General features: G+C 43.7%; 1 protein-coding gene across 3 annotated transcripts in view; it reads left to right on the plus strand.

The window, feature by feature from the left end:
- Positions 1 to 2221, plus strand: part of COIL (coilin) — a 33381-nt gene extending 31160 nt beyond the window's left edge. For all 3 annotated transcript variants that reach the window (XM_074388545.1, XM_074388544.1, XM_039476861.2), the window contains one exon: positions 1219 to 2221. In XM_074388545.1, coding sequence (XP_074244646.1) covers positions 1219 to 1302 — 84 coding nt within the window. In that variant the 3' untranslated portion in view covers positions 1303 to 2221. The remainder of the gene's footprint in view (positions 1 to 1218) is intronic.
- Positions 2222 to 16368: the final 14147 nt, after the last annotated feature.

Below are 16368 nucleotides of genomic sequence, written 5' to 3' on the forward strand. Positions count from 1 at the left end.
GGCCGAGGCAGGCTGATCCTTTGAGTCCAGGAGTTTCAGACCAGCCTAGGCAACGTGGTGAGGCCCCATATCTACAAAAAATACAAAAATTAGCTCGGAGTGGTGATGCACGCCTATAGTCCCAGTCACCTTTGCAGGTGGTGGGGGCAAAGCAGGAGGATCGCTTGAGCTCAGGAGGTCAAAGCTACTGTAAGTCCTGATTGTGCCACTGCATTCCAGCCTGGACTACAGAAGTGAGACCGTGTCTCAAAAACAAAGAGTCTGTAATTACCTTTTTTGTCACTAGATGGCCCTCATTATTCATTCATAGGACGAAGCCTTAGCGTTTGCTTTCTCTTGGTTGGCTGTGAAATAGTTTTAGGTAGCCTAGGATAAGAACTACAGAGCTTCTCAAAAGGGCATCGGCAGCCCAGTGATACCCATCTGGGCCACAGCTAGTTCTCAAAAGGTCTCCAGGCTGCCTGTCCACAGGGCAAATCAAATGCAGGGGTTGGGGGAGCTGCTCCCTCTCACAAACCCTGTATCTCCTGCTTTCAAAGAAAGGTGATATATGTTTAATGTAAAATTTAGCTTCATTCTAAGTAAATGAGTTCTTTCTTTCTTTTTTGCCCAACATGGAGATTTCACTCTCTCTCCCAGGCTGGAGTGCAGTGGCACGATCTCAGCTTACTGTAACCTCTGCCTCCCGGGTTCAAGCAATTCTCCTGCCCCAGCCTCCCGAGTAGCTGGGACTACAGGCATGTGCCACTACTCCCTGCTAATTTTTGTATTTTTGCAGAGACATGTGTTGGGCAGGCTGGTCTTAAACTCCTGACCTCTGATGATCCACCTGCCTTGGCCTCCCAAAGTGCTAGGATTACAGGCATAAGCCAACATGCCTGGCCTCTTATTTTTTATTTTTATTTTTTTAATTAAAAAATTTAAAAAAATAAAAACGAGTCTCACTAGGTTTCCCAGGCTGGTCTTGAACTCCTGGGCTCAGGTGTTTCTCCCCCTTGGCCTTTTAAAGTGCTAGGATTACAGGTGTAAGCCAATGGTGCCCAGCCTACATGAGTTATTATACCCTAATTAAACTTAGTTTATTGGAACCCAAATTATTCCAGCTCTTAAACCATTCTACACAGATGGAAATTTACTTGGCTGAAAATTTTAACTTACTAAAACCTGTATGACCTCAAAATGAAGTGCCTACACTGTGTATTTTGTCTTTTTTTTCAGATCACTGTATTTTGGAGAGAGTTGATTGATCCCAGACTGATTATTGAATCTCCGAGTAACACATCAAATACAGAACCTGTCTGAGTATGACCTCTCCACCTTACAGTTTATGAATGTCTTGTTTGTGAAAGTGACTATAACCTGAACTTTTTTTTCTAAGAGGATTTGAAAGTTGTTTGGATTTTTCTGTTATCTTCACTTTACTGCATAGGAAACAATCTACCTCATCATTTAAAATGACATGGGTGTCAGTTTTGTAGACCTTTGGTTTTTTTGTCAAGTTTAATTTCAGTTAACATAATGTAAAAGACATTCCCTGCAGACATTGTTGTACACCAATATGTGTGGTTTCTTCTCTTTTTTGAATGTTTTTGACCATCAAGTAGCAGTCGTCAGTAGGAGTTTATAATTCCAAGAATGTGCTGCATATCTTGTCTCAGTAAGTTTTACGTAACATTTAAAAATACTAAAGCATGTTACTTGACCTAATTTTTTACCATTTGAGTTGTTCCATTAAATGGAGCATCTCGTAAACTTCAAGTACTTTATACTTGCAATTGTTAAGAGCAAAAAGGTAGTTGGATTTGTCACAGACAATGAGTTAAGGAATCCTTTCACATTTTTCCCAACTTTAAAATTAAGGATTCTCAGGGCCCTGTGTACAGCAGTGACAGTAAGACGTGTGTGTGTGTGTGTGTGTGTGTGTGTGTGTGTGTGTGTGTGTGTATGTATGTATCTGTGTGCGTGTGTGTGTGTGCGTTCCTGGAGGAGAATCTGTGTTCCACTTGGGTGAGGGGATTGGCTGTGAGCTTCAGACCAGGAAATGTGTCATCTTGCCAGGCACCTGGCTGAGTGCTGGAGTGAGGATCTGGAACAGAAACTTCCTTTACTGTTACTACAAAGCTCAAAAGGCCAAATATATACTGTGAAAATTGATTTAACAAAAGATCAGACCCCCTCCTTCAGCTGTACACATTTTTAAATAAAATCATATTGAACTGAACATCTCTTCTGAGTCATCATGTTTAATTGAGTATTGCAGATTGTTGTCTTATTTCACAATAATGTGAGAGATGAGAGTTTTCTGTAACAAGAAGGTTTGCTTTGACTGATGAGTCTGATGTTGCAGGGTTTGGTCCAGTGGAGCTCGTCTGATCTGGGAGCCACTGTGCCAGTGGAGATGCTGGTCAGTTTTACTTTGCATGACATGGATGTGTATCAAAATGTGCATTTATTGATTTGTAATGAGAAGTATTACTCCTGAAAGGGTGAGAGTAATGTGAATGGTGAGATCTTGGCACAGGGGTTCTGTGTGGCACACTTGCCTTCCAGGGTTTGGAAAACAAATTAAGGTAACTGGTAAACATTGACCAAAGGAAAAATGTTGACCTCAGGGTGTGTTTTCATCAGATTATAATCAGTTTATGAGTCACCCTTTTCCTCTGTTATGTTTGTTCAGGCTATGAATAGAGTCCCCTAGAAGGGTTATGAAATCATTATAGGGGTCATGACCAGTGTTTTAAAAAATAAAATACAATAGGATAGAAAAAAAGTGCATCACGTTTAGTGATGCTTTTTTTTTTTCTGAAACCAAGTCTTGCTTTTTTGCCCAGGCTGGAGTGCAATGGCATGATCTCTCTTAGCTCACTGCAACCTCCACCTCCAGGGTTCAAGCAATTCTCCTGCCTCGGCCTCCCCAGTAGCAGGGTTTACAGGGGTGCACCACCACACCCGGCTAATTTTATATTTTTAATGGAGACAGGGTTTCACCATGTTGGCCAGGCTGGTCTTGGACTCCTGACCTCAGGTGATCCACCCACCTTGGCCTCCCAAAGTGCTGGGATTATAGGTGTGAGCCACCACGCCCAGCCTAATTTGTTTTGTGAAACTTTTGTTTCATTATGTATAACCATGTCTGTACTGGATCATCCTGTAAAGTGTAAGTGTATTTTTCATTGCTCGAAGTCAGGGATATAATTGTCATGTTATACTCAAAACTTGGAAACTCTGAACAATGTCATTTACCCAGGAGTGAGAGAGAAGAGGGGAGGTGAAAATGAAGGTGCCGAGCAAGAAGTGCATGCCAAGGACTAAATCTCTGCCTCACTGTTCCTGGACTAGTGGTCTAGAAGCACCCTCCTAGACGAGGAAAATAGGAAGCACTCAAACAGCAGCTCTTTTTATTATAGGATGATTGTTTGCCAAATACCAGCTAACAGAGAGAGAGCCTCATGTAACGTGAGAGCAGTGTTCTCTTTCCCCAGGATGTTTTGCGGCTGTCACTAAAGTGGCTATGTCCTGGCCTCAAGTGTAAGCAGCAGTCAGGCCCCTGCCTCACATTTCCCACTGTGCTGCCATTATCCTTGGGAGCATGAACCTTCTGACTTAGTGCCTTTCTGCCCCCATGACTCCGTTTTGTCCATCTTCAGATGTCTGTGCAATGTTAAGTTCTAGGCTGCTTTAACTCTGCATAAAAAGACTGACCCCGACTTCATCAGCCCAGTGTCCCATGGGGTTATTTTTCCGTTTTCTTTTCTTTTTTTTTTTTTTTTTTTTTTGAGATGGAGTCTTGCTCTGTTGCCCAGGCTGGAGTGAGTACAGTGGCACTATCCCAGCTCACTGCAACCTCTGCCTCCTGTGTTCAAGTGATTCTTCTGCCTCAGCCTCCTGAGTAGCTGGGACTACAGGTGCCCATCACCATGCCTGGCTAAGTTTTGTATTTTTAGTAGAGACAGGGTTTCACCACGTTGACTAGGCTGGTTTCAAACTCTTGACCTCAGGTGATGCACCCACTTTCACCTCCCAAAGTGCTGGGATTACAGGTGTGAGCCGCCTCACCTGGCCACCATTTTCCCCTTTCCTTGAAGTGCATAAGCTCTCCAACTCCTTCTATATCACTGCTACAGTTGGTCTCTTCTTTGCTGTCCTCCTGTAGGGCACCGGGTGGTAACTTAATTACCTGTTAACTTTTCTTTTTAGCTACTTCCAAACCTGGATTGGTTGTATCATTTTCTACTCCTTTAGCTGTTCGGAAGGGATGACATCACAAAAACTCTTTTCACAGGCAAAAGAACTAGCCCATTCAACACGTGGATACTGTTTGGTTCTAATGTTCAACTTCTTTATACTTAAAAGCAGCTGTTGCAAACTTTTTTCTTAAGCCCATACCCTCTTCCTTCAATGTCAGCTTGACAACTTTCTGCAGTTCACAAATCAAGACAGGAACATGCATTTCTCCTTTGTGCCCTTCCCTTCGTTGTAATGAATGCACTGATCTGTTTTTCTCCCCGCTTGACTGTTCACAGCTCTTGCTTGCAAAACCTGCTATATTAGTGTAGGTCTAATCAGGAGGGGGAACCACATAGTAATCCAAACAGGAAATGTCTGATGTAAAGAATTCCTGATTCTCACTGGGATCCGAGTGATGAGGAACTGGCTAGTAAGAAGTAAAGAGAACTCAAAAAATACAGGAATAGCAGATACAAGGAGCAGCTACTACCCTGGGGCTGAGACAGACACCAAAGGAAGAGCCCCCAGACGCCATCCTCAGGCTGTGATCAGAATTCCTCGGGGAGCCACGTCTCTACCTCACTCAAGGACATGAGGAGTCACCGCAATACTGCACCAGCAGAACTTGCTGGAAACCTGTCATCTTCCAAATGTTGACACATTTAATTAAGCGATATTTTAAAATTGCATTTGTTAACATTGCCACCAAATGGTCTGATCTTATCAGGAAAAACTTAAGTATCGGGAAGTTGTCAGCTCACAATGGTAGATACAAGTTTTCCAAAATTCTAATTTGCGCCTGAAAGCTCAGGTTTTTCATTGGCAACAAATACTGTTTGTTCTTTAATTTAATAGGCTCACTTTATTGTCCAGAAATCGTGGGCCGGGCGCAGTGGCTCACACCTGTAATCCCAGCACTTTGGGAGCCTGAGGCAGGACGGATCACCTGAGGGCAGGAATTTGAGACCAGCCTGGCCAACATGGCGAAACCCCATCTCTATTAAAAAATACAAAAATTAGCTGGGCATGGTGGCACGTGCCTGTGATCCCACCTACTCGGGAGGCTGAGGCAGGAGAATTGCTTGAACCCGAGAGGTGGGGGTTGCAGTGAGCCAAGACCATGCCACTGCATTCCAGCCTGGGCAACAGACCGATACACGGTCTCAAAAAACAAGAAAATGAAAATGTATACCAATCCCCAAGTCAGAATGATCACAAGTTTTCTGTCAGTAATTACTTCAAGTAAAAATGGTATTTTCATGAAAACTGGCTAGTTCAGCTTACAATTCAAATAATTGCTTAAGTGCTTTTCCCTGAGACAAGCACTGTATTATGGAATGCAGAAGTGCTTTATGTATACTTAAGAAAGTGTCTCTAAGGGTCAAGACTTACTAGTGTTAACGATTGTTACTCTATCAAGGATATTAAGCAGAGCTGGCTCTGCCCCCTACTATGAGTGCGTGGCCCACTGGTGCCATTGGCTAGCAGATTTGTGCTGAAGTGCAATGGTTCATTCCTTACTGGTTTTGCACCATCAGAGCAAACATCAATACTGTGAAAAGATAAAACCATTTTAGTAGCTTTGACCTTGCGGATCCCTAAAAGGGTCTTAAGGACAGGAGTCCACAGACGACACTTAGAGAACCACTGACATCATGGAAAGAAAACTGACATCATGGAAAGTCAGATTTGGGTCCACATCTCAGCCAGGTGACATAGGGTGAGTGTCTTCATTTGCAGCATGGGCCTAACCCATGCTCAGACTTACAGTGAAAAGTTAAAATCATGCTAGACTAGACCCTGGCACGCAGCAGATGTGCAGAAAGTGCTGTTCTACTCTCAAGCCTCTAATCAGACTCAAAAGAGGGTGACTAATAAACTTCAACTCAATATTCAGGAAAAAAGTCATGACTGAGTTATTAGCATGGGGTGTTCTTATGGTGGATTCATTTCACTTTGCAAAAGTTACATATGTTTTGAGACAGAGTCTCGCTCTGTCACACAGGCTGGAGTTCGCGGCACGGTCTCAGCTCACTGCAACTTCTGCCTCCCAAGCTCGAGTGATTTTGATGCCTCAGCTTCCCACGTAGCTGAGACTATAGGTGTGTGCCACAGTACCTGGCTAATTTTTTGTATTTGTAGTAGAAACCGGGTTTCACTATGTTGGCCAGGCTGGTCGTGAACTCCTGGCCTAATGTGATGTGCCCACCTCGGCCTCCCAAAGTACTAGGATTACAGGTGTGAGCCACCACATGCAGGCTATAAAAGTTACATTGGGCCGGGCGCGGTGGCTCAAGCCTGTAATCCCAGCACTTTGGGAGGCCGAGGCGGGTGGATCATGAGGTCGAGAGATCGAGACCATCCTGGTCAACATGGTGAAACCCCGTCTCTACTAAAAATACAAAAAATTAGCTGGGCATGGTGGCGCATGCCTGTAATCCCAGCTACTCAGGAGGCTGAGGCAGGAGAATTGCCTGAACCCAGGAGGCAGAGGTTGCGGTGAGCCGAGATCGCGCCATTGCACTCCAGCCTGGGTAACAAGAGCGAAACTCCATCTCAAAAAAAAAAAAAAAAAGTTACATTGATTTAATCAAAAGGGTATTTGCATCCTGCCTCAAATGGTTGTTCACTCTAAAGGTTCACTGCCTAAATATAATAAGAATGCAATCAGCACCCAGCTCGTGAAACAACCAGGTTTACCCATAAGAATGTGACAGCCATGAGAATATCTCTCCTGTGTTCTTTTTTTTAAATTAAATAACTTAATCTACTGCTGGGATCTCCTGTGTTCTGATGGACTCAATAAGGAAATAATGCAGTGCTCTAAACCAGGCGTCCCCAAACTTTTTACACAGGGGGCCAGTTCACTGTCCCTTAGACCGTTGGAGGGCTGCCACATACTGTGCTCCTCTCACTGACCACCAATGAAAGAGATGCCCCTTCCTGAAGTGTGGCGGGGGGCCGGATAAATGGCCTCAGGGGGCCGCATGCGACCCTCGGGCCATAGTTTGGAGACACCTACTCTAAACTGTGAGTCTCAACTGGAATTTAGGCACCGAATCTGTGGCCATTGGAAGGTCTTACAATGTTAAAACCAGAAGCCACCTTCCAAATGATGAAGCCCACCCTCCACTTTACTTCTGAGACAACAGACTCAGAGGAGGTAAGATCACAGAAATGATGAGTGGTTAGAGTGTGGCTGCTATAGTGATGACCCAGGTGCAAATTCCGCTTTGGTCTTTTTAGTCACTTCACCTGAGACAAGTTCCAACCCTTCTAAGCCTCAACTTGCTCATCATAGTACCCACCAATGGTAGTGTGGTGAGGACGGAATGAGATTATGCATGCAAAGCAGTTAACACAGGACCTTGCACATTGTAAGTGCTCATGAGATGTTATTATTTATGTTTCTATTTTGTGAGTTGCCTTAGGTCCTGCTCCAAATTTTCAGCAGAACTTGAATCCCATCCTTTTAAATTTATTTTAATCTGTTACAAACAACGTGCACCACATTTCGTATTAGAGCTGCCATATTTAAACTCTAATTACATCTTTGGGTAGGAGGAAATCAGTTACCTAATTCTCATAAAAGATAAGTTTATGTTGCGGGGCTTGGGAGATTTCTGCTGACTACATTCATCCATTATCTCCTAGCTGTTGTGTCTTCTGATGATGGCATGGTATAGCTTTCTTCCCATGGAAGTGGTATAGATCACTTCCAACAAATGATCCCATTTTCTAAGAGGTTGCATAAGGCTGGGCGCGGTGGCTCAAGCCTGTAATCCCAGCACCTTGGGAGGCCGAGGCAGGTGGATCATGAGGTCAAGAGATCGAGACCATCCTGGTCAACGTGGTGAAACCCCGTCTCTACTAAAAATACAAAAATTATCTGGGCATGGTGGCGCGTGCCTGTAATCCCAGCTACTCAGGAGGCTGAGGCAGGAGAATTGCCTGAACCCAGGAGGCGGAGGTTGCGGTGAGCCAAGATCGCGCCATTGCACTCCAGCCTGGGTAACAAGGGCGAAACTCCATCTCAAAAAAAAAAAAAAAAAAAAAGAGGTTGTATAAAAAAAAAAAAAAACTGCTGGGTTCTATGGCTCAACGCCTGTAATCTTAGCAATTTTGGAGGTCAACGTGGGCAGATCACTTGAGGTCAGGAGTTTGAGGACAACCTGGCCAACATGGTAAAGTCCTATCTCTACTAAAAATGAAAATATTAGGGCCGGGTGTGGTGGCTCATGCCTGTAATCCCAGCACTTTGGGAGGCCGAGGCAGGTGGATCATGAGGGTCAAGAGATCAACATCATCCTGGCCAACACGGTGAAGCCTGTCTCTAGTAAATACAAACGTTAGCAGGGCGTGGTGACACGAGCCTGTAGTCCTTTCCGAAAACAAATCTCACCGCCTGTGGACTAGACTGCCTAAAGCCACAAGATAGAAGTTATGGTAATCTTATTAAATTCAAGATGGAGCTATTTTTATTAAATCATTGTCAATCTCTTATTAAAGATGACATTCACAAAGGTCATTCTGTTTTGGGATGGGTTTATAGTTTTGTAACCCCTACGTCAAATTTTGACACCTTACAGTATTTGGTAGGGATAAGTATGAAACTGATTGGTCAATAAATGCAAACGAAAAAAGTATGCTGGCAATTCTTAAGACATTACTTTACCAATAATTTTAAAGCTAGCTTATTTATTGAAGATTTTACTTATGTAAACTTGAAAAAGCATTTGACTAGTCTTTTTTCCTGATAAAGTATTTGATCTAAGCACTTTCATTTTCTTAAGACTATTAATTAGAGCTCTTTTATATATTTTCGGCAGTGAAACATTGTGTACACAACACACAAATACATAGACGTAGTGGGCATGCAAATAGAAGCACATTTTATAAATCACAAAAACATTTTTTTTCCTATCTTAGACTTTCAGGTTCTTTTTTTTTTTTTTTTTGAGACGGAGTTTCGCTCTTGTTACCCAGGCTGGAGTGCAATGGCGCGATCTCGGCTCACCGCAACCTCCGCCTCCTGGGTTCAGGCAATTCTCCTGCCTCAGCCTCCTGAGTAGCTGGGATTACAAGCACGTGCCACCATGCCCAGCTAATTTTTTTGTATTTTTAGTAGAGACGGGGTTTCACCATGTTGACCAGGATGGTCTCGATCTCTCAACCTCGTGATCCACCCGCCTCAGCCTCCCAAAGTGCTGGGATTACAGGCTTGAGCCACCGCGCCCGGCTACTTTCAGGTTCTTGATAACCTGTTTCATACCCTGGGCAGCTGTCAGCTAAATATCCTTAAATTTGCATATTAAAGGAAACGGTTCAGGTAAAAATCAAATAGCAAAATTTACATCATAAGGTATGGAGAGAAAAAGTCTGGTGCGCTAGAGGGTGATTAAAGATGGATGCCAAATCAGGATTGTGCAAGGAGACCAGTTTTACTTAGATAGGTACTACCTATCTTTTAACTGGATCTCTGGGCAGAGCCCACACTGAATCCTGGGTCTCCAAAAAGGGAGAATTATTATGAGGCTAGACCAGGTGATGTTTTTACAGTGCACTTAAAAAAATGTTTTTTAACAAAGACATTTTAAAGTGTCTAAACTCCATGCTTCTTTAAAAACCCAAGAGTACCCTCTGTTGCAATAACTACTATGTGTCTTCTGATGTTAATAAATCAGGTAACACAATACACAAGCAGGCAGTTTAAGGGTTGAGATGAACTTGTTTGTTTACACTCTTGGGATTCCAAAAGAAAAAACAGGTTTCTCCCCTAACGGAAGTCTGGTGCCTTCTTATTTTCTTTAACGAACCCCAGGCTACCATAAACTATTTTAGGTCCCCCATGTAGCAGAGGATGCAAGAGAAAGGAGAGACAGCAGAAGTAAATGAAGAAGTCAGTCAACTGAGAAGAAAAAACTTTTGTTCACAAAATAGACAAAGTCCTAGGATAAAAACAAAAACAGAAACATGAAGGCCTTTGAAATACAAACACACATATGCACACGTACATACACAAACATTTGGATGTTAGCTTTTTTTTTTTTTTGAGATGGAGTCTTGCTCTGTCGCCCAGGCTGGAATTCAGTGGTGTGATCTTGCCTCACTGCAACCTCCGCCTCTGGGTTCAAGCAATTCTCCTGCCTCAGCCTCCCGAGTAGTTGGGACTACAGGAGCCTGCCACCACACCCAACTAATTTTTGTATTTTTGGTAGAGACAAAAATACAATGTTGGCCAGGATGGTCTTGATCTCTTGACCTCGTGATCCACCCGCCTCGGCCTTCCAAAGTGTTGGGATTACAGGTGTGAGCCACCACATCCAGCTGGGACAACTTTAATAGAAGAGAAAGTTAAGGAAATTTCCTAGAAGGCAGAGCAAAAAGACAAAGAAGACGAGTTCAAGAGGTTCAGAATCCATGAATTCTATCAAACATTTAAGAAGAAATAATACCAATTTTCCACAAGTTTTTTTAGAAAATAAAGAAAAAAAGAACACTTCTCAATTCATTTTGAAGACAGCATGAACCTAATAGCAAATCCTGACAGATACTACAAGACAACTTTAGACTACGATCCCTCATGCACACAGATGCCAACACCCCTAACAAAATACTAACAAATCAAATCCAGCAATTTATAAAACAACAATACATCATGACTGAGGGGTTTTATTTCAGGAATACGTGGTTGGTTTGATGTTTCATTAATTCACCATATTGGCCAAATCAAGAAAAAAAAAAAACTATGATCAGTGTTGTTTAGAAAAGTATTGATGGCCGGGCGTGGTGGCTCAAGCCTGTAATCCCTGCACTTTGGGAGGCCGAGGCGGGCGGATCACGAGGTCAAGAGATTGAGACCATCCTGGTCAACACGGTGAAACCACGTCTCTAGTAAAAAAAAATACAAAAAATTAGCTGGGCATGGCAGCGCGTGCCTGTAATCCCAGCTACACAGGAGGCTGAGGCAGGAGAATTGCCTGAGCCCAGGAGACGGAGGTTGCGGTGAGCCGAGATCGCACCATTGCACTCCAGCCTGGGTAATAACAGCGAAACTCCGTCTCAAAAAAAAAAAAAAAGAAAAGAAAAGAGAAGTATTGATAAGGCCGGGCACTGTGGCTCACGCCTGTAATTCCGGTACTTTGGGAGGCCAAGGCGGGTGGATCACGAGGTCAAGAGATCGAGACCATCCTGGTCAACATGGTGAAACCTCGTCTCTACTAAAAATATAAAAAATCAGCTGGGCATGGTGGTGCATGCATGTAATCCCAGCTACTCAGGAGGCTGAGGCAGGAGAATTGCCTGAACTCAGGAGGCGGAGGTTGCAGTGAGCTGAGATCGTGCCATTGCACTCCAGCCTGGGTGACGAGTGAAACTCCGTCTCAGAAAAAAAAAAAAAAAAAAAAAAAAGAAAAGTATTGATAAAATAAATAGTACCTGAACAACCAAATGATCATAGTTATGATGGAAAAAATAGAAACTTAGACCTCTTTACACTTATTTTATGGCTAAGAATAGATTTTTGTTTGTTTGCTTGCTTGTTTTAAAATTTTATGGTATGGGAGGCATGGGCACCATAGTCTCTTGCATACCTCAGGAATCATGATCCTGGGACTCTAGCCGTTCATATGATTGTAGGTCATTTAGACTTCCCTGGTCATCTTTCAAATGAGAAAAAGAACAGATGTCCTTCATAAGGGGTTGAGGGCTGGAACACTGGGTTAGAACCACACCCACAATTTGACCTTATATTCTATTTTTTTTTTTTTTTTTTTAAGATGGAGTTTCACTCTTGTTGCCCAGGCTGGAGTGCAATGGTGCAATAGAGTTTAGAGATAGAGATAGAGTTTTCACCATGTGGCTCACAGCAACCTCCCACTCCCAGGTTCAAGCAATTCTCCAGCCTCAGCCACCCAAAAGTAGCTGTGATTTTCAGGTGCCTCCCACCATGCCCAGCTAATTTGGATTTTACCATGTTGGCCAGACTGATCTCAAAATCCTGATCTCAGGTGATCCACCTGCCCCGGCCTCCCAAAGTGCTGAGATTACAGGTGTGAGCAACCACGCCGGTCTGTGATCTTAAATTCTATGAAATGTCATTCGTAGATATAATTGGCAGATTATATCTGCAGACAAAGGTTATTACTCCACCGAATTTTCCCAGCCTACAGATAGAGTGAGAATCTAATTAAGATAGCCAGCCATCTGCTGGATTAGGCCATATAGCTCCCTTTTGACTAGCTGGGTCATATGTGACTTGACAATATTGTTTTTCCACTGTGGTTTTTCTACCCACCCTCCAGCCCTGGAGACAGTCCCTGGACCTCCAAAAGCCCATTTAAGGATTAACATTCATGATGTCCCAATCCTGCCTACATTACTGTCATGTATGTGTGTTTAAAAACAAAATAAAACACAAAAGAAATAAGATCAGGCACGGTGGCTCATGCCTGTAATTCCAGCACTTTGAGAGGTAGAGGTGGGGAGATTCTGAGGTCAGGAGTTCAAGCCCATCCTGGCCAACATGATGAAACCCCATCTTTCCTAAAAATACACAAAATTAGCTGGGCATGGTGGTGTATACCAGTAATCCCAGCTAGATGAGATGTTGAGGCAGGAGAATCACTTGAACCCAGGAGGTGGAGGTTGCAGTGAGCCAGGATTGTGCCACAGTACTCCAGCCTGGGCAATACAGCAATACTCCATCTCAAATAAAATAAAAATAAAATAAAATCTTTGTGATTCACGTTTGTTTCTTTTTTCTTTTCTCTTTTCTTTTCTTTTTTTTGGTGGAGTCTTGCTCTGTTCCTCAGTCTGGAGTGCAGTGCCGCGATCTCTACTCACTAGAACCTCTACCTCCTGGGTTCAAGTGATTCTCCTGCTTTCCTGCCTCAGCCTCCCGAGTAGCTGGGATTACAGGTACCTGCCACCATGCCTGGCTAATTTTTGTATTTTTAGTAGAGATAGAGTTTTCACCATGTTGACCAGGCTGGTCTTGAACTCTTGACCTCAAGTGATCCACCTACCTCATTCTCCCAAAGTGCTGGGATTACAGATGTGAGCCACTGTGGCCAGCTCACTTGTTTCATTTTTATTCCACAACATCCCATGAAGAAAGTATTACTGGGATCCTTACCATCCAGATGAGGAATCCATGCCCCTAGCAGGACCTGATCTCTCCCTATTCCTCTTTACTGCTTTATGCTCTTGTCTTCTTCCTGTTTTAGAAGGCAGGCCCATGTTTGACTCACATCTTACTCCTTTAGCACTCCATCTGTTGCATGCCTGTTGCATAGTAGGTCTTAGTAAACATCTATTGCATGGAATTTGATAAACATAAAGTACGGCCCTCCTGTTCATCCTCAGTTGTCCAATAAGCTCTTCTAAACCAAACAGCCTGGAAAGTGAATTGCACATTCTGGCATGAATCACCAGGCCACCTCACCCATGATAAATAGGTCAGAGGGGATTTCATTGTTTCTTTCCTGGAAACTGCTCCACTCCTCCCTTAGGAGGCAGCATTTTTTTTTTTTTTTTTTTTTTTTTTTTTTTTTTTTTTTTTTGAGACGGAGTTTCACTCTTGTTACCCAGGCTGGAGTGCAATGGTGCGATCTTGGCTCACCGCAACCTCCGCCTCCTGGGTTCAAGCAATTCTCCTGCCTCAGCCTCCTGAGTAGCTGGGATTACAGGCATGCGCCACCATGCCCAGCTAATTTTTTGTATTTTTAGTAGAGACGGGGTTTCACCATATTGACCAGGATGGTCTCGATCTCTTCACCTCATGATCCACCCGCCTCGGCCTCCCAAAGTGCTGGGATTACAGGCTTGAGCCACCGAGCCCGGCCAGGAGGCAGCATTTTATGGTAGGAAACTCTTGACTTCTGAAAGCAGATAGGCTGTGTGCCAACGTCCATTCTTAGATAAGTTATTTAGTTTCTCTAAGCCTCAGTTTCCTCATCTGCAACATATATTGTTTTGTGTGAAATGAGATACTATGTATAAGCCTTCATTTCCTATCCCCTCATCCTTCTGTCTTCCCCTCTCTGTAGAACAAGATATGGGCCAGGCGCATGGTGGCTCACGCCTATAATTTCGGCACTTTGGGAGGCTGAGGTGGGAGGATTGGTTGAGGCCAGAAGTTCAAAATCAGCCCAGGCAACATAGAGGGACCTTGTCTCTACAAAAAATTTTTTATGGCTCGGCGCAGTGGCTCAAGCCTGTAATCCCAGCACTTTGGGAGGCCGAGGCGGGTGGATCACGAGATCAAGAGATCAAGACCATCCTGGTCAACATGGTGAAACCCCATCTCTACTAAAAATACAAAAAAAAAAAAAAAAAAAAAAAATTAGCTGGGCATGGTGGCGCGTGCCTGTAATCCCAGCTACTCAGGAGGCTGAGGCAGGAGAATTGCCTGAAGCCAGGAGATGGAGATTTCGATGAGCCGAGATCACGCCATTGCACTCCAGCCTGGGTAACAAGAGCGAAACTCTGTCTCAAAAAAAAAAAAAATTTTTTTTTTAAAACTACCTGGGTGTGGTGGTATGTGCGTGGGAGAATCACTTGAGCCCAGGAGGTCAAGGCTGTAATGAACTATGATAGTGCCACACCCTAGGCAACAGAGCAAAACCTTGTCTCAAAAAGAGAAAGAAAGAGAGAAAGAGGGAGGGAAGGAGGGAGGGAGGGAGAGGAAGGAAGGAAGGAAGGAAGGAGGAAGAAAGGAAGGAAGGAAGGAAGGAAAAATGGTAAAAGTTCTAGGGGAAAAGAAGGCTGCAGGACAAGAATTAGGGGAACTAGGAGTGAGTGACAATGTGGAGGTTAGGGGTCCTGAGCCAGAATCCCAATCCTGCTTGGTATAAATTGAGACTCTCATTCTTTTTTTTTTTTTTTTTTTTTTTTTGAGACGGAATTTCGCTCGTTACCCAGGCTAGAGTTCAATGGCGCGATCTCGGCTCACCGCAACCTCCGCCTCCTGGGTTCAGGCAATTCTCCTGCCTCAGCCTCCTGAGTAGCTGGGATTACAGGCATGCGCCACCATGCCCAGCTAGTTTTTTTTTTTTTTGTATTTTTAGTAGAGATGGGGTTTCACCATGTTGACCAGGATGGTCTCGATCTTTCTTCCTTGTGATCCACCCGCCTCAGCCTCCCAAAGTGCTGGGATTACAGGCTTGAGCCACCGTGCCCAGCCGAGACTCTCATTCTTAAAATGGACTGGCTGTCTTGCAGAGTTTATAAGGATTATAAGAGATAACGATGTGACTCATCTAGCACACAGTAGGTACCCCATAAATAGTAGCTATTTCAAGGTAATCGAACACATTTACCTTCTCCTCATTTTGCTTCCCACTCTGTCCCCAAAGCAAACTCCAACTAACTCCTTCCAAAACACCAACTCCTTCCAAACCGCCCTCCCTTCACCCCACTCTTTTGAACACTTCTACTCTCTCGTCCACCCATAGGTACTGCAGCCAAGCCAGAGGGAAAACAGAGCAAAAGAAAATATTAAAGGAAATCAGTTTAAATCAACAACTTTGAGAAAAATATTTAAGTTCTAATGAGAGAGAGAGAGATTGAGAGAGAGAGATTGAGAGAGAGAAGAGGCCCTTTGTTAAACTGGGTAACTCCAAATCCCAGGAAAGTAGAAATGGGAATTTTTTTTATAACAGTCATAACAATAGCAATATTTTCTGATCTCTCTGGGGGGAATTTTTTTTTTAAAGTATGATATATCAATGAGAACACATGGACACAGGGTGGGGAGCATCACACACTGGGGTCTGTCAGGGGGGAAATAGGGGAGGGACAGCAGGGCGTGGGGAGTTGGGGAGAGATAGCATAGGGAGAAATGCCAGATATAGGTGATGGGGAGGAAGGCAGCAAATCACGCTGCCATGTGTGTACCTATGCAACAATCTTGCATGTTCTTCACATGTGTGCTATAGTTGGCCTAGAGTTAAAACCCGAGCAACGCCATTTTATACAAGACAAAACTGTTTTCCGAAATTAAGTTGTAACGTCTGCCCCATTCTCCCCACAACAACTGCTGGCCTTGGCTTCTGTAAATAAGAACAAAAAGCTGCTTACCTTTGCTTATCAGTAGCTGCTTTCTGTGACCCTAATGTGACAGGCATGCAGTCCTAACCC

This window comes from Saimiri boliviensis, chromosome 17 (genome assembly GCF_048565385.1).
Source record: "Saimiri boliviensis isolate mSaiBol1 chromosome 17, mSaiBol1.pri, whole genome shotgun sequence".
Lineage (NCBI taxonomy): Eukaryota > Metazoa > Chordata > Mammalia > Primates > Cebidae > Saimiri > Saimiri boliviensis.